We start from the raw sequence: 19,373 nt of genomic DNA, 5'->3' as shown, positions 1-19,373 counted from the left end.
CAGTTTGGAACACTCGAGTCAAACTGAGGGTTGAAGAGGCTGCTGGTACCAACTTCTTTTGAGAATCTAGACACCCTCAAGATGGCAGCAGGTTCCCCTCAGCGTAAGTGTAGAATGGAAATCTGGGATTCTTTTCCAGAAACAGAGTACACATGTGGTGGAAGTGAGACGTAAGCAAAGTAAGAGGAAACAGCAGGATAATAGTTGGTAGATTAATCAATTACAGAAGTCATCATTATTTGCCACCATACAGCAAAGATACACTAATTCTGAGTGAAGTTAGAGAGAGGGAGATTACAAAGGCATAGTGTACAGTGCGAACTCTAAAATGTTATGGTTACACAGCTGACAGATTTAGGACATGACTAAGCCTGGTCAGAACAGGCCAGGACGCGCAGTTCAGACAGATGAGAAGTTTTGGCGAACAAATGTGATTTTGCTCAACTTCAGCACACAGTTCAAATGCAATACATTTGGCTGCTCCTTTATAGACATACACAACTCACTTTCAGTGGATTTAGGGAGCAAGCGTTACTTCTTCAGTCAGGCCAAACAGTCTCGCACAATAATGATTCATATAAATTTCTCACTTATCCATATTTTCCCTCACATCACCTTTGCTTATCTGCACAACAGCCATCAAACAGCTGTGGTCTAAAGTTTTTATTTTATTTTTTTAAACTACGAAACTGTGCAGAGGGCATAAGTACTTTCTCTCCCTACTGTACACCAGTGAAGCCCTAACATCTACAACTCTTTACTAGCATCTGAATTAGGAGATTGGGATAGTTTAATCTGTGTGCATGTTGGAGAGAGATGACAGCTCCACAACAATAATAATAATCTGATACCAGCAGCAATCTCAGCTTTGTAAAACAAATTTCATTAAACAATCAAACTACAGATAACCTACCACCTGACTACATCAAACCATATCATGTCAACAGAGCATTTTCATTTGTCAGATCATGGACAAAAAAGGCTGATAAGCACTTTTTCCATTCTGTCAGTTACCTGAGCCATCAGTAACCAGCTTATTTAGCTAGCTGGGTAACATTAATAACATTTTAATGTAATTGCTCATGCGTGAGAACAGAGCAACACAGGATTCAGAGCTTCTCCTCAGAGATTCCAAGGATGTGAGAACACAAAAACACATAAGGCAGGATTCCAAGCTGGTAGGATGTAAATTCTTCATTGAGGAATTCCTTCAAAGCTATTGGAGTACGATAAAGTCAGCTAACATCTACAGCATGATAAATCGATGGACATGCGGAAATAACTAGAACCAAAAAAAGCTAAGTTAGCCATGTTAGCTGGAGAAGTAGAAACCGATTGCTAATGAAAGACACCCTTTGGCAAATAAACACTTACACATACCAGCAGAAGGCTGTGCCTCACAGTCATGGCTTGTAGCGCCACTGTAGACTTTTTCCACAACCAATCGTCCTTGTGAACCAACATCTACTCCCCTCTAAGCATTTGCTCTCTAAAATGCTGATAATTTTTGTGGGGAAATATTGAAACTGTTCAGCTGAAAGTGTCACCAACTTTAGATCTTAGATTAGAAGCCACTGAAACTGAAATACGGTGGTTTCTGTTTCTAGCTCAAACACTTGGGTATGCTGCAAAAGCTTTTATTCTTCTACTCGGCCACCATTCTAACTGTTGTTTTTGCAGTAGTGGCTTGATCCAGCAATGCGTAGTTCTGAAAAAACCTGAAAATGTGAAAAGAGCCTATCACGGAAGTCCCGATTCAGCCCATCGCCCACCGTCCTGCATGTAGATTTGGGTCCTTTGATATGGAGTATTAGCTGATAGTTTACATTTCATTTTCTCAGATGTTTGCACAGTACTGTATTTTCAGGGGCACATGCACCGCTGAACTAATCCAATTGCAATGAACAGAGCTAATACCAAACCTAATGACTCTCTATCGGTCCTATAATGCCTCCATGCTCACAGCCTGTAATAGCTGAAGCATGAAAACAAGTAGCATGAAAGTTTCACCAGGCAAAGCCAGAACTGAATGTTAAGTTCCGGTTATATCACACCAGCAAAATAGGAGAAAGAAGCAGTGAGAGAGCGAGGCAGGCAGAGAGATGGATGGATGGACACAGGTTTGCATGTCAGTGAAGAAAACACAGTCCTGAGCTGTCATCCCCAGAGACTGATTTATAGTGTGTATTTAAGCTGTATATCCAGTGACCTGTTAGACACTTCATACACCAACAACCCACCCCCTCCGTCCCCAAACGTTCACCTGCCTGAACTTCACTGCTCTACACATATGAAGACATCTACAGTAATTAAACAGTTATTACTTTGCTATTCTATCTGCATAAACTCTCCTGGCGCTGCATAAACTGCCCTAACCAAACACAGAGGGTGTCCCCCTGCATGGAATGCTAACAGCCAAGTCCTGGTTCATCACTCCTGTCTTTAGAGCAGGAGAACGCTGAGGTAACCTGCTGTCTGCCTCAGTCACATGGTGTGGTGTGTAATGTGTGTGGACATGACTCATTAGGCTGGGATTCCCTAAACCAAACCAAGCACACTCTACACGCTCAGAGAACAGATGAGTCAAGCTGATTCATATGAAATGATTCATGAGGATGGCTTGATCTTTTATTTGCGCCCCCTTTACAGCTGTAGGAAAATGTACTAATGCAAGGACACAGTTTCAGAGTTATTGAAGTGTTAGCTAGCTTGATGAACTGCTGTCCATTTTTACAGGTAACAGTGTGTCACACAGTGTGAGAAAGCCTATTTGAGATTACATAACAACTCAGTGCAGTCTGAGGTTAGTGTCTGATGATTTATGCATGTAGTTTGAACAATTAGCATTACCCATAGCTCCAGTGCAAAACTAAAGAAGGTAACAAAACATTTGAGGAAAAATGTGTAAATCTGACTTTTTTTGCTCAACACTTATAGCAATTAGAGATGCACCAACATTTCAGCACACTTAACAAATCATTTCAATAAAAAAAAAATATAGTGATTTAAAAATTCTGCTGTTTTTTTGCTCATCGTGCCAATCACTATAGATGTATAGTACAGTTTGAGCAGCAGCACAGCACCATTGGGGGAAAAAAAGTTGGCCGTGTGGAACTGTTTTATGATGTCTATGAGGGACTATCTTTATTCATGCCGAGTAAGAGGATGTATGACGCCCAAGAACTTCTCCTTTACAGGTTTAATCTTACTGGAAAACATGACATCCCACTCAGTGAAACAACAGAAGCAGAAAGAAAAGCATCTGCAAGCACAACAATGCTACATGTAGCCTTAAGTGATTAAAAAATTTACAAACAGAGCCAAAGTGTAAAGTATAAATTTAAAGTAATGGAATTCATTGGCTTGGATGACCAATCGTTCTCTGATTTTAAAGGCACAATCTGTAGCCTACATACTTTAAAAGAAAAAAATATTTTTAGTTTTTATTTATAGTGAGTTCAGCTTTTCAGTTCAGATTTTCTTTACTTTTTTGTAGTTAGTTTTTTTGCTGTTTTATTTATTCTAAAGCAAAAATAAAACCGCAAAAAATAAATAAATAATTAAAAAAAGATGTCAGGTGTCTTGAAATTTGGTTTTGGCCAGGAATTTAAATTTTGGTATATCATTAACAATATTAAAAGCAGACCATTGTTCCCCACTGTTTAAAAGGTGGCAATTAAATAAACATACAAACTCCAGAAGTGCAGTTAAGTTCATTTACATAATTCACTCACTTTCTAGAGCACTTTTTACATGCTATTTATAGTAGAGACCTGGATTTTCTTTACAGTGCTAATAATAGGAACCAGGGGATGTAATATCTACAAAGCACGTATGGCTATTTTATTTGCTACCCAAAAAAAAAACCCCAAAAAAACAAAACAAACAAACAAAAAAAAAACTGTAAATCTCCACCTGTCCTGAGTTTTTTTTTTTGGTACAATACTGATATTGGTAAAATAGTTGCAAAGCTGCAAAAAAACATTTATTCTAAATATTATATATAATATTTATACATGCATCCTTGCAAAACAATCTCAAAATTCATAAAACAATGTCGCAGGCATTAGGAAATAATATTGGTAACTATTATGTAACAGCTTCCTTTAAGGATCTTTTAGAGGTACCTAATACCAGACGCTTGTTTCCTATGAGTAGTGCATTTCACAAATTAATCAGTCTAAATGATTTCGCATTCTAACTATTTCATTAGACAGAAAGTATTTTATTGTCCTGTTAGGGTTAGTTATTAGTTAGGGTTGTGTATTTTTATCTCCTGTGTGTTAACTATCTTTTGAGTTCTGTGCCCTCATAACACATTGGCAGTCTCTGCACTTACCTATGTACTGTGCTGCTGTTTTGTTTTTGCACATGGGTCCTGAAGAATGACATTTCAATTTCAAATGTATGCATATTATACTGAGGAATAACAATAAAGACATAAAAAAAGAGAGAGAGAGAGAGAGAGAGAGAGAGAGAGAGAGAGAGAGAGAGAGAGAGAGAGAGAGAGAGAGTGAGAGTGAGAGTGAGAGAGAGAGAGAGAGAGAGAGAGAGAGAGAGAGAGAGAGAGAGAGTGTGTGTGTGTGTGTGTGTGTGTGTGTGTGTGTTACCTCTTTGATGGCAGACATCCTGAGCTTCTCGTAGTAATGTAGAGGGGCGCGGGGGGCGCTCATATCGTACCCAAAACCTGCCACCGCCACTTCATCACAGTTATGCAGAGCCATTGTAATTGCCACTGTCCCCAGTGTCGGAATGTTCTGGAAACACACACATAGATCCACACCAAAAATCTTCACACCATTCATCTTTACATTAACATTGAAACAAACATTTTTGACATCAAAACGAACAGTAATACAGTTGCACATTTTCTGTTGTTGATTTTCTAGGTGAAAATGACTAAAGTTAAATAAAATATAATGATTTTCTTTGCCTCATGATATAAAATCAACAAAACATGTAGTATGACTTTACCCAAACATACGACTGTAAGTCAAAGTGACCAAGGACTGGTCCTGTTTTCTTTCTGAGTGAGTGAGCCTGAGTGACTCTGTATGTTAATGTGTGTGTGGGTGTGTGTGTTAGAGCAGGTTGTAGGTTTCTGGGTGTTGAGCTGCTATCCTAATTCCACTCATCTTTCTGCCTCAGCATGGTTAACAAAAGAAATGTAACACTGCCCACTGCTTTGCATGCTGTTTCTTCCGTTCACTGCACCTCCACGGCCAGAATGTAGCTCTCTGACATAAAACTGTCTTGCCCGTCTCCAATCATTTCAGAGCTGCATGTAACATTAAATGTTAACATTAAAAGGACTGGTAAATTTGTCAATATATTCACTTTTGTTGTACACCTGTTAAATCCATTTAAACAAAAACTTTTGCAGTGGCCAATATGTTGGTAGGGCTGATTTTAAATTTCAGCCACTGAAAATTTTGGTGATCTAAAAACATTTATCTAACTAAACTAGACTAAATAAGTATACAATAAAAGGGCAGATTTACTAATGTTTTGTGCTGTCACAAACCCTGTGTTAGCATTAGGAAGTTTTTGCCATAATTTATAAAATAGGTGCTCTTTCGCCTATGACTGAGTGTGTCCTCTTACTCCTCGTCCCATGAGGCCGTTGTTTTGCGGCAGGCCAATGAATCTAAATGCTGCCTCCTGGATGAAGTACGGGTTCAGGATCCGCATGTCCTCGTGATCTCTTGGCACAGTCCGTGCTACCGACTTCCAGAACCCCTCTGTTCCACGCTAAGAGAGAGAGAGAGAAATGCAAATAAGCACTTAATTGAATTGTCAAAAGGGGGGGAAAAAAAAGGCTGTCTGATGCGGCTGACCAAGTCAGGTGGCTCCTCAGTCAGGCCTCATCTCTCTGTTGTCCATGACAGGCTACAGCTAACCCCAGAAGACCAACCATTCCATTATGTCCAGTGCCTCGAAAACAAAGTGGACTACTTTAGATGCAATAGACTAGACAGCAGGAGTTGACTGAGAGACTGCAGCATTTTTATTTTCATTTGAAACGTGACAAATATCCCTGGCTCTGCCATCCAGCGAAACAGGATAACACAAGTATGGCTTGCACCATTTGTACATCTACCCTTATTTGCTGCATACGAATGTAACGGTTCTAATTAAAGTCATACCTGAGAAAGACCTTAAATTGGTATACCACCCACTACTCGAAATCAATGTCATCAGTAACAGTCTATGTACCTTGTTTGAAAAAATTATCTTGCATCATTTTTAAAACTGTGCTCCCCTTTTGTTTTATGCTATTGCCTAAGGAGTAACTCTGCCAGTTTACATTGTTTTCCATGTAATTATTTAATAATCGGCTTTAAGACACAATAAGCCTTGGCTTTTAAGGGTGTCATAACAGTCGCATGCTTATTATTTTATTTTGATTAGAAAAATGCCCTTAGAAACTGAAATCCAGCAAGCAAAAACTGCTTCTTGATTAAAAAAAAATAAATAAATAAAAATCCAGTGGAATTTCTGACACTGCAGTATTGTTGCCACATGTAGAATTGTCTACTAGTAGCTTTATACTGTGCACTTACATTGTGGATTTATTATAATATTAATGATACGTGACTAATCAGACAACACAGTACATGCTTGTGCACACATGCGCACTTACATATACCTGCGACTTCCTGGCGAGTTTGTATTTTCTAGGCAAAGTACAGCAAGGATGGGTGAGTTATGAGTGCCCCTCCTTCACACTCACTCAGGCCGTAACTGTTATTCCCCCATAATTGGGTTTGGGTGACAGAGACACTGAACAGCCTCTGAGAGAGACACACACACACACACACACACACACACACACACACACACACACACACACACACACACACTCAGCTGAGTAAACACACTGCACCAAACTGCCTTTGATTTCCAGAATAAAGGAGACAGACGTAGAAATGCTGGCAGAGGCCCAAAAGCAAACTCTACTTCAATACGACTGTTCATCAAAAAGGGTGACGTAAACTGTGTACAACAATCGGCAGATGCATAACATTCTAATCTAGAGCTGGGCAATAATCACATTTTCTACCTCATGTTACATTTGAATGTAATCAAATTTAAGACTACTTCTAATGTAATTTAAGACCAAATTTTCAGTGACAACATATAAAATATAAAGCAGCCTTCAAAGAATCTAACACCTATATCACCATTGATGTGGACTTTTCGTTTCTGCACCACACCGAACCAGACTATTCACCTTAAGTTTGGTCAGGTTCTCTTAGGTATAGATATCATTTCCCCAAAGCCTAGTGTCAACTAGAGGGGTATAAAGCCCTCCAGTACTGAGTTGGGGTGGCATTCATGATCCAGAACTGATCATTCAATATGAGGACCTGATCTCACTACTGGTTGCATGCAATCAAATCCTCACAGCCATGTTCCAACATCTAGTGTAAAGCCAGAAGAGTTGAGCCTGTTATTGCAGCAAAAGGCAGACAAATTTTCTATTAACAGCTTTGATTTCAGAAAAAATGCTGGATGAGGAAGTACCTACAAACTTTTAGACATCATTTTAGCATACTTACCAACTGACCATCTATATGTCTTTATTCATATATGTGGTTGGTATTGAATAGTGCTCTATCGCTCCAGAGAATGCAGTTCCACTGGGTAACACCCCTGCCTTCTACGCAGTAGACTGGGGTTCAATTCTCCATCTGGGCAGGCGCCCTACACTATACCAATAAGGATCCTTGGGCAAGACTCCTAACACTACCTTTGCCAGCCGTGTAAAATGATCAAACTGTAAGCCGCTCTGGATAAAAGCGGCTGCCAAATGCCATAAATGTAAATGTACATATTTCCTATCAAATGAATTAAAGCTGCACTATGTACAATTATTTTGTTCAAACTGAAAGAATAAGCATTACTGAGTCAGGGAAAAAAAAACAGGCTAAAACACGTGTCAGGCTCTGGTCCTTGCGGGTCAAAACACTGCAGACTTCGGCACACTGCCTTATTAAACACTCCTGATTCAGCTAGCAAGGCCTTAATGAACTAAATTCAGAGTGTTAGATGAGGGTAAACTCACTTCCCCAGTAAACTCACTTCCTACATGCGCTGCCTGAAATAATAATTTAAAAGTCAGAGGCGTTGGGTCAAATTTTGCAGGAGTTTTCTCGACCTATGTCTTTGTGTTAACGTCACGCAAAAAGAAGGTTCAACTCAAAGTTTCAGTCTCAGATGCAAATTAATATTGTACTGAAGAATTCATGATGACAAAAGTAGATAATTCACTTAAATCCTCAGAAGACACGTCTTTCAGCAAGTTTTGGCTGAACTCTCTTTGAATAATCTTCTAACTATTGTGAATTCTTCGGTTACTTTCCCTTTGCTGCTGCAATCATTCAAAGTTCCATCTGCACGACAAATAATTTCGTCCTCTATGACGCACCAGAAGAACCTTTATCACCCACACAGTTCCTGTAGTGTACTGCTATCTGTCAGAATGGTCATGTGAAGCTTGCGAACATTTACAAAGCATTATAAATTATTTTCTTTTTCTTTTTAAAGAAGCAATGCATCAACAATATCCCCCTCGGCAGGTGAAAGACCATCTAAAGAGGCAACCAAAAAAGTTCTCAAATGCATCTGTACTGATAAACTAACTAAACAACGCCAACACCTACTTTCTTTCCAAGGTAATCTAAGACGTGTGGGTGGCCAAAGAGATGGAGAGACAGTGGAAGAGGCCGAGAGAGGAGAGGGTCACGCACACAGGTGAGGGTTTTGTGGATGGAAAATGTGACGGAGCTGAAGTGGATGAAAACAATACCTGCAGCAGCGTGGTGCGGAGGGCAGGGGAGAGGAGGAGAGGGGCCTTTAAAAACAGCCGATGAAAAACAAGAAGGGCAAACAAAGCCACAGAGCGAAGGAGCCCCTGTATCAATATCCTCAAAGCCATTAAAGTAATCAGAAGGGGGTTTATGTGCATTCCACAGTTAAGATGAGTTACTGGGATACCTGCACCTGAGTGGCTTCAAGTACACACAACATGCTAATGCAAATCTTCAGATGTAAATCAATAAAAGGGAACTACACATTGTTTAAAAAAGGTGCAAAATATTAAACAATAAGGAACTAACTGTATCGTCACCTTGACGGTTTCCTTGCTTAGCCCAAATGTAGCCATTCAGCCAAGACATGTTTGGTGTCTGAAGTTTGTTTCGTTAATTCTTTGCTGAAGCTACAAGGCTAATGTGACAAGCTTACAGACCATCAATTAATAACTGCATGCCTAAATCATCACACACTTGCTTCAATCCATAGTTACGTCATCTCAAATACACTTGCTTATCTGATTTATGACATTGCAGGTTGGGCAATATGACATTATTTTATCGTTACTGCGATCAATAATATGCATTAATGAGCATATTGTAAATTTTATTAGAACTTTAAGAACACTGACCAACTGCATGTTTCATTACAAAGAGAGCTTAAATAGTCCAGTGTAATAAGATTTAGTGCAATACAATATGTAAAACATTCAGCAAAAATAGTTTCTAGATCTAATCCTAGAGGGAAACAATGAATTTGATCCAATCTTTAACAAATCTACCCTGAAACTGCACTCACTCATATTGTGTGATATGACGTCAGCTGTGTATTTCTTCCTGTGGGGCATCAGAGTGTTTGAGTAATTTGAACACAAGTACTTTTTGATTCTCACCTTAATTAATGAGAATCTTAGCTTAAATCCACTAGCATACTGAAGGGACAAGTCAAAAGAAAATAAGTGAACAAAAGAGGAGCTTCAAAAAAAGAGTTAAAATTTTTTTTAAAAAGATATAGAGAAAATGAGACTCATAACCAAGCAAGACCTTCAAGACCAACAGAACTGTCACCATACAAGATAAACAGTACTTAAAGCTTTCATCTTTGAAGAAAATCAAGCTTCACCCAAGACTGAACTTTGGAGGTATGGAAATGTATCCCTGTAGATTTCTTTGAAAACTGAAAAAGCCTGTCTCCTGAAAAGAACCGGAGCTGTAATAAAGTCACAGGGTGGACACACTACTGAAAAACGTGACATTCTATTTGTGGAGGCTTCTGTAAATTTGTTAAATATGTTACGTTTTTTCCTGACCCTAAAAAAATGAATAACCTTTTCATTTCCAGTTGACTCAAGGCTGGTCTCTGACTTTTGCACAGTACTGTAGCTAGACCGGTCATAATTATTACATTATCTGACATTATCTGAAATGATCAATTATTAAAGACTCCAATCATTTTCCACATTCATTCTGCAATAAGCAAAATGTGAATTGGGTGTGCTGGGTTAAGGCAAATCACTTTAAATTAAAGAAAACAGTAAAAACATTCACTGAGACAGCATGGGGCTAGTGAAACTTGAACTTCTAATTTGGCGCTCTAGCATGTTTAGAAGGAAACGCAGAGTTATGACGTGTTTGTTAGCTATGAAACTAATTCTTTTTTGGTATGTATGCTGACAGAAAATGTTTTGTACTTGTATTTTAAGCCTTGTGTAGCTCTTGTATTATCGTTTGTTTGAGTATGGGTGCGCGTACAACAGTGTAGTGAACCGTTTTGACAGTACAACCAGTATTAGCTACTAAACACAGCTAGGATGCAAGATGGCTAATCAGTCAATCTGGCTACTTTAGGCTTGTACTTCAATTGCTGCCTTCATTGAACAAGACAATTAATTTGTTAATTACAAATATCTATAAAACAATCATCTAAAATTTCTGAATCACGACAGCCCTAACCATAGCTAATTTAAAGCTTAGTAGTTTTTAAAGAAGATATATCGGATCAACATCGGGCAATACTCAAGATATCAACATCAGTATTGGTACTGATTGGTATTAAGCGCCATTGTTCCATCTCTAGCTGTTCTTGTAAACTCTAGGCACTGCATGGGTGGTACGCTGCCTGAAGCAGTGGATGGCTGGTCTCTGAAATATTCCAGAGCAAGACATTCAACACCAGCTTATGGCCAAGGGAAGAAGAAGAAACTGCACTGTTGAGCAAAAGCATGTCAGCCTTCAGGCCACAGAGCACTCAGGGCGTATAAATGACACTCTTTTTGAACCATCTTACAATGATCTTTAGCGCCTCAGTGGTTCAGAGAAATCCACACCCACACACAGACACACACAGAAGATACCCCATCTCACTCCATTCAGAAAGTTATCCTCATAGCCCCTCGGCTCAGAGCCTGTCCACCAACATCTCTTCCTCTCAGCTGAAAAGAATTCTTGCCTCAACACATTTTTGTGTAATGGCGTTGCCCTCTGATCTCTGCGCCTGATGAAGGCTCGGGTTTTTTCCGCTTTCTGAAGGAGTTATGAGAGAGATTATCGCTCATGTGACAATGCCGGCTCTCAGTGAGAGTGGCAGTGTGGAGGTGAAAGCCCGGGAGTTTATCTCAGCCCGCAATCAGTGTCCACCCCGCACACACACACTCGCTCATTCATAAGCAGTGACAATCCTCACAGTAAGTGTGTGTGAGGAAGGAGGGGTGATGACCCTCACCTCCTGTCTGAGTCACTAGACGATGATGCACTGCAGTTAATGTTTGAATTTTACTATTTCACTTGAATTATGTATAAAAAATAATTAGGGCTGTCAACGATTAAAGTAATTAGTAATGACTAATTGTATTCTTTTGTGTAGTTAATGGTGATTGTATTTGTTTTATTTGCTCAAATAGTTTTTTTTCCCCCTTTCAAAAAGCAATAATTTTTGTTACAGCAATATGAGTGCCCAAAATAAGTGTCACAGAATGTATTACTTTCAATAACTCAGTAACGTTATTTTCATCGTTTAAATGCAGGTTTCACATTAACTGAACATGAAAATCATGTGATCTCAATAGGGTGAACATTCAATTTTCATTACTGACGTCCAGAAAAAGCAAAAGTGTTTGCACAGTTACTGCTGCTTCAGCGGTGTGTCTTGCTTCTAAATGATACATCAGACTTGCTGTACTTTGATGATAAACTGATTGCACTGAAATACCTGGAAATAACTTTGTTTTTCATCAAAAATCATTAATGGAGCTTGCCATTTAAAAGCTGTACTGAATGAGGAGGCTACAGCTGCAGAGTCACAGCAACAGCATGCGAGCAGCTGGGCTTCAGGGCGGAAAAACAGATGGTTCGAAGGGTTTAAATGCCGTTTAAAATGGAAAAAAACCCAGTGGCGTTAATAATTTAACTTTGACATCAATAAAAATAATACTTGCAAAGTTTCTGTTAACATGAGACAGCTATTTGGTAATATACTGGGTAAATACACTGCAGCACACAACTCCATATTCATCAAAGCATCTTCTCAGGTAGGTCCTGCATATATAATGGATTTGACAGTCTTCTTTGAACCGCTGCTTCACCAAGCCCAGTGCCAAGCTTCAGCTAGAGGAGTATAAAGCTTCCAGCATTCTCCCCACCAAAAAAAATAAATAATAAAAAAAGACATACATTCCATACTTAACGTAAGATTAATTATGAAAAGTACACAATTTTTCTTGGCTGTGTTCAGCCTTCAAGTCAAGTCAAAGTTTATTTATATAGCGCTTTTTTACCTTTTTACCACAGGTGTCACAAAGCAGCTTTACAGAAAAATCCTGGTCCAAGCCCCCATGAGCAAGCTAATGGTGACAGTGGCAAGGAAAAACTCCCTAAGAGCAAGAGGAAGAAACCTTGAGAGGAACTAAGACTCAAAAGGGGAACCCATCCTCCTCTGGTCGACACCGGATAGCAAACAGCATTAGTATAAAATAATACAATACAATATTAGAATAAGAGAATACTTCAGCAAAGGGTATGACAATTTTTTATAGCCCATCAGGTCCTGGTTTCTCTAACTAACAAAACACCACTAACTCTTAACAAAAGATAAAGGTTCTGAATACTAAATAATAAAACAAATACTAACATAAACCAATACTCAATTATCTAAATTAAAAAACCCTTCAAAATGAGGGTTGGGAACTACTGGACATTCTGGTGGTAGCAAACCGTTGTGACTGGCCTTGTTTAATCTTGAAGACATTTTATCCAGGCAGCTTCATAAGCTTCACAATTAAGAGATGAAGGTGATGTCATACCAGATTACACCTTCAAAAACTGTGACAAACAAGTTTCATGATATTGTGGGCACGAATCTACTAGAGGTTCAGATGCCAGTGAATGGTCACAACACAAACATTTGAACTAAAGATGCCCAATGGATGAGCGAATGTCCTCGAGATTAAACCACAAGTTCAGCTGCCTTGGCCTAATGCTTGTAGCCAATTCATGGATGACCGAAAATCTTTACAAGCCTATCGCATTTGACTCACTACTCCACCACAGAAGTAAGAAATAATACACAACAGATCTTAGTGAGCACTTTCACGGTTGAAGTATGAAATGTATTTGCTGACAGTTCAATCAATCAATCACTTGTTGGATACATTGAGTTATTGTTTTCTGTGAAGAAAATAATACTGGGCATCACAATATTTCTGATGGAAAATATCACTGTGTTGAGAATTTGATGTCACCCAGCTGATTGTCCTTGGTGCTTGTGCCCACCTGTTCATGTTTACGTTACTCTAAGTGTGTTTGAAGTTGATTTCAAAGCAAAAGAGAGAGAAAACAAAGGCTAAAGTAGCTCCAGCCAGTCTCCTTCTACAACAGCTGACATGACTGAAGCTCCTAACGTGACTCGAGGCTTCCGCCAGAGACAGGCCAGCATTTCTCCACAGCAGACCACACAAGAACATCTCTAAACAGCCGGCCTATCTGAATCAATTCAAACCCTTATAGTGCATCATTTAAAGTCAGACATTTTGGTTGTTCTTGTTTATTTTTCCAAGAGTTTGTTTCTTACTTACTCTTTTAAAGGCCTTGTGAGACAGACTATTTCCAAACCAACTGAGATGAAAGCAGTCCAATTGCAATATAATGCATCTTTACAGAGGAGCAAGGACTTTGGAGAGAGCTTCGATAGATCACTCAGATTAATGGCAAACGCCACACACTGTACAAAAACGTCTACTTTCCCTTTCACCTCCTAATTATCATCATGATCATCAACATCCCCTTTACAATGTTTTGATCTGAAGAATAATAAGTAAATGAAGTCGCTTCCAAATTCACATACTTCAGAAGTTCAACCGGGATGTTCCACTCAATTTCATGTGTAAATTAGTCTTCTGATTGCAGACTGGATGAGGACTTGAACCAACAGTGTTTGACCTAAATGGGTCAATGAGAGACAATGTTTTCAAAGTGATAAAAACATCCAAACGGAAAACAATTACCTTGTAAGAATCACTTCATTTGTTGTGTCTGTGCATTTTTGTTAATTGGATAGATTCTCTAAATCTTTGTTTAATGATGGCACCTTTTAAAAAAACAAGTCTTCCAGTAAATCGGAGCTATTCATCAAACTCTGCGTAAAGACGGGGGCCAAATCTCCTAAATGCAGCCCCGTGTACTCTCTCAGGCTAATCTATGATTGATGAACTTTCCACACAGATCTTTTTTGTCCCAAAGGAGCATCTAGGCAGGAGGGCCATCTCCAAATAAAATGCTTCCCAATGGGTGCATGTTGCAGGTTTTAGTGGAATGGAATGAACACATTTTCCCCCTCCTTTAAGTTCCTCATCCCTCCTTCCATCGTAAGTCAGCCCTAATGGCTCTTTGACCTGTTAGGGAGAACTCTAATGGAGAAGGATACATGCTGTGTTATCTCAAGACTAAAGACAGGTGCCTTTTATAGTCCGCCCAGCAGCCTTCCTCTGAGGGATCAGTGCTACGCAAATTCTTCTCAAAAAGGCCAATGAGTCTGATCCACTAACCTTATCAGATTGCAGGAGGACACTGAATTCATCTTGAGCTATAAAGAGTCTCTCTACTCTTCTTTGAGCTGTGTGTGGGCTCAGTGTGGTTATTGTTCTGTGTGAATTAGACTCAATTCTAACAGGAAACTGGCTCTGCCCGTTCCTTATCTTAAAGGAGTCGTTTTGCGATTAATCAAATGGACACAGTTTTCCCTCGACCAAAACGTAGAGTTTCCCATGTTTGCTTTGGACCACTCAGCAATGTAAAAAAACTGGAGAAAATTCTGGTGGCTGCTACTACAGTTTTTAGTTATGCAACACACAGCATTGTACTAAAGTCAGAGATCACTGGAGAGAAAACCACAGGAAAAATGGGACTTTAAACAATTATGCAACACCTAGTAGACCACCAAAACTGTCGCCATCAGATAAACAGTACTTTTCATCTTTCAGAGATAGAAGAAAATCAAGCTCCACTCTTGGCTCAGATCTGAAAAATCCACAGGCGTTTCTGTCCATCCTTCCACTGTGAGAAGACCACTCAACGTTGTGGGTCTGAAAGGATGTGTAGCTGTTAAGAAGCCCTTACTGTAAAAAGGAAATTGACATAAAAGAAGCAAATTTGCAAAATCAAACCATGAAGCTATCGGTGTTTTCAGAACAATGGATGGACCACAGCAGAGTCTAGACCTCAACATCACTGAATGTGTTTGGGATTACTTTGATCATGAGAACCAGAAAATGTAACCAACATCTAAGACTGAACTTTGGAGATGCGGTAAAATATCCCTGTAGATATTTAAAAAAAACCTGAAAGCAAGTCAAAAAGAATGAAAGCAGTAATACAGCAGTAGCATGAAGAAATATACTAAAAATAATCATATTTAGTTTTTCTGTGTCATTTTTAGTTAAATATATTTCTACTTTTTTGTGTTGTGCTGAAAAATTACTAACTTGTACTCGATGGCTGTTTTTACCCCATATTTAACCAAATTAAGGTCTCTGACTTTTGCACAGCACTGTAGTTTAGTCAAATTTATAGACAACAGTATGTCATTCAGTGTCAGAAACAACGTATGCAGGTATATCAGATTATTTAACAAGTCTGTGGCAATTGTGTATAGATTTAAGCATGCTATTTGCACTTATCGTCAAAAGCTTTCCTTGCTTGTTAGCAACATCATGTAGCTATAGTACAAAACTACAAGAAACCTCAGACATCTAACGTGTCACTATTCTTTCAAGTACATTCCAAAAGACTACTTTGAAGTCCTCAGAACTTAGTCATATGGCTTTTTTTGCCATGGCATTTAAGCTGTGAAATGCTTAAACTGCGTGGCATTACAAACACTACACAGTTCTTCATCAAACAGAGTGTCTAATAACAGTGTAGCATCCCAGAAGCTCAGATAATGCAGCCCGTGTCCTTGGGTGTCCGGCGTGCCTGCAGTAACGCTGCAGTAGTGTCGGCTTTCACCATGGGAAGACACTTCACCCACAGAATAGAGGCCAGATGTGTGGGCACCCATTTCGATTAGCATTAGCAGATAACAAACACAAGAAGCTGCTTCAATAACAAAGCACAGCTCTCCCTCAGAGATAAGCAGTCTATTATTCTTCTCAGCCCCGATGATTAAGCACATCATTAAGTACCTGTCAGTCACCTGAGGGAATGCAATACTGGCTGCCACACAAAGACAGCTCCTTTACACAGACATACACTCTTCTTAACAGCCAGCCTTATCGCAGAGAGAGGCAACACAATAGATTTCCTCTCAATACACAACAATAGTGCTTACGATGTGTGTAGGAACATCTGAATAATGAAAACAATGAAGAGAAGTTAAGGAGATTGAAAAAAAGGCAATGTTTTGGTCAAAAGTTTGTTTGTTTCTTTAAAACTGGTTAGAAACTGTTTTTTTGCAGTTACATATTCTATATCTAGAACAATTTTTCTTTTTGTGCAAGGCCACAGGGCATTTTTACAAGTCTTAGATAACAAAAAACAAACAAACAAAAAATCAAATATGGTTGAATGATTTGAGGACAAAAAAAAATTTTTCAACAAATACTGTCAGTGCGATAGTCCATAGCTCAATGCTCTGAGCTAAAGCAGAGCCTCCAAGTCCTCCACACACAGTGCCAGGGTTGCTAACTTTGGTGAGGTTGACTTGAGTGAGATTTTCACATGGTTGGAGTGAGACTGGAGTGAGATTTTGTGTGCACAAGCACACTTCCACTGTTCCACTGCTTAAAACACTAGTTTGAACCATAGCAAGAGTCATTAGTATGCGGACCTATGGTTCTTAAACAAGTCCTTGAGCAGCTCCAGAGACCATCGGATGTTCATAATTTTAATCAAGCATAAAGGCTGTCTTGTTCAAAAGGTGTTACCATTCTTGTTAAAAGGTATTTACTGTAATTGCATTTATAAAGCACTAACTTGCTTGTCTTGCACTTTCCCATTAGTATAGATTTGTGTGGGTTTTAGAAATAATTTAGCACTGAAGTAACGAGTGAATGATAGCTCTTTTCTACTGACATGGTGCCGGTGGCAAAATCTCAAACCGTTCTGTGCCTGACAACACTGATGCTTCACGGGAAATACTCGAAATACTCTAAAGTTCTCAAAGAAAAGCCAAGGTGTACATGGAAATTACACAAATGTAATCAAAATATTCCCTTGAGACTCTAAAAGTTTGGATGAACTGCACTGAGCTGAATTCAGGAACAACGATATCTCACCAGTGATGTGCTTGTAGATGAGCCCATACAATGGGAGGTCTGTCTTCTAATGAGCTGCAAGCCTATCTAAAATGAAAATTTAAAGGGATTTAATAAGTGCAAGTTATCTTTAATATGAGAAACATATTGCAACTGCTAATAAATGTAACTTGCTGCTCAATAACGGTGGAAAACCAGTGGAAACTGGCCCATTGTTAAAGGGGTTTGCCAGTTTGAAACACACAGAGAGAGTGAGAGCGAGAGCGAGAGAGAGAGAGAGATTTTTGGAGCTGGTCTAGGCTTATAAAGGGTACTATATGAACCAATCGGATGTCATCATTCAGAAACATGAAACAGTCGCGATGCATGTTTGTTGAGTGTGTCAGTTGGCTGGCTTAAGATTTCTTTGCACAGTGTGAAAAAAGACCCAAAATCATTAAACTCACGCCAAAACTGTGACCCTGTGTTCACATAAGCAGTAACTTTTTGCCGCTTGTCACTCAAATCACTGGTCGCTCATCACTTGTGGGCGTGAACTTAAGTTGACTGTTGGTTGCCATGCTTTTACTCACACCATGCAAATGTCATGGCAGCACGCTGTACTTTGCTGGGTAGTGACTACAGAGCGTAAACAAATTTAATTTGACCACAAATCAGACACCTTCCAGCCTGGCTCTTACCACAAATCAGATGCATTCATGGTAAAAATAAAAATCCTGCAGAGAAATCATTTGTCTATAACCTTAATCCCTGGGTAGAGGATCAGGTCTGTGCAGTAGGTGAAAAAAAACAGCAGTGTTTGGTCTTTGCAATCCCTGCTGTGTATTTGCAGTGAAAGCACCGCCGCTGTTCCTCCATCTCTAGTAGGAACCCATATCCAGGAACGAAAATCGGGCACACCGTTTCAGTGGTGGAGATAAAGCACATACCACCCTGCTCAATTCTCACTGGTAAACGCCACATCGCTTTACTCCTAATTTGCATGAAGTTAAACTTTGCTTAACTTTGCCGTGTCGCCAACTCTGCCTATGCTTGCGCTGTCTCCTGTCACCAGAAATCACTAGCTCGAAAAACAAATGACCTCTGGTCTCTCAGTAGTCTGGAAAAATCAACTCTGTGTGAAAACCTCATGGCAGCTAAACACCCAACTATAAAGAAGTATGAAAAAATACTGTTTCTGATGCAGCTTTACTTGTGAGCCAGCAGTCCTGCATGACAATCCCTCATATCAACAACTCACTTCTGTGTTTGTAAATGAAGTAAAACCAGAACAGAAGTTTCACATAATGCTCATGCACACAAAATGGAAATGAGGGAAAAAAGGATAAATTCTACTAATCGATTTCATAGGTGACATAAAATTATATAATTCATGAAGTAACAGAAACTACTATAATAACTGAACTGTAAAAAAAGCCTTAGGTTTTTGTAAAATGACAAAGAAAAGTAATATTTATTTAAAATGATTTTGTCAGGCAGAGTTGTTACATGAACTCCAGTCTTGGAGGACTGTTACTCAAAACAGCCTGCAGACAGTTTCAGTGCAAATTCTCTTCATGACGAAGCTATGATTGCTTTATTATAAGCATGCTGGCACTTGTCCCAAATGTTTGCGTGAAAGAATTAACAAGACTGGAACTATACACGCCAACTGTGACAGTACTAAGAGAGCATAACACGTAATAACTCAGACAGCATGGGTGCAAATACATGTCTCATGTCTCTTTAATGATGACTGGCTGTGGGCTATTCAAGGATTATCACATTTAAATGGATTCCTCACATTCTTAAGTCATCGGCCGAAGGCTTAAAG

The 19,373-nt window shown here is 39.2% G+C and overlaps 1 protein-coding gene across 4 annotated transcripts in view; it reads right to left on the bottom strand.

The window, feature by feature from the left end:
• st3gal3a (ST3 beta-galactoside alpha-2,3-sialyltransferase 3a) overlaps nucleotides 1-19,373 on the bottom strand; it is a 67,524-nt gene that overhangs the window by 3,339 nt on the left and 44,812 nt on the right. For all 4 annotated transcript variants that reach the window (XM_036571468.1, XM_036571467.1, XM_036571470.1 and 1 more), the window contains 2 exons: nucleotides 5,605-5,751; nucleotides 4,611-4,757 (listed from right to left, as the gene is read on the bottom strand). In XM_036571468.1, coding sequence (XP_036427361.1) covers nucleotides 4,611-4,757; nucleotides 5,605-5,751 — 294 coding nt within the window. The remainder of the gene's footprint in view (nucleotides 1-4,610; nucleotides 4,758-5,604; nucleotides 5,752-19,373) is intronic.

The sequence above is a fragment of the Colossoma macropomum genome, unplaced genomic scaffold (assembly GCF_904425465.1).
Source record: "Colossoma macropomum unplaced genomic scaffold, Colossoma_macropomum, whole genome shotgun sequence".
NCBI classification, from domain to species: Eukaryota; Metazoa; Chordata; class Actinopteri; order Characiformes; family Serrasalmidae; genus Colossoma; species Colossoma macropomum.
This window is presented reverse-complemented; position numbering and strand designations above follow the sequence as displayed.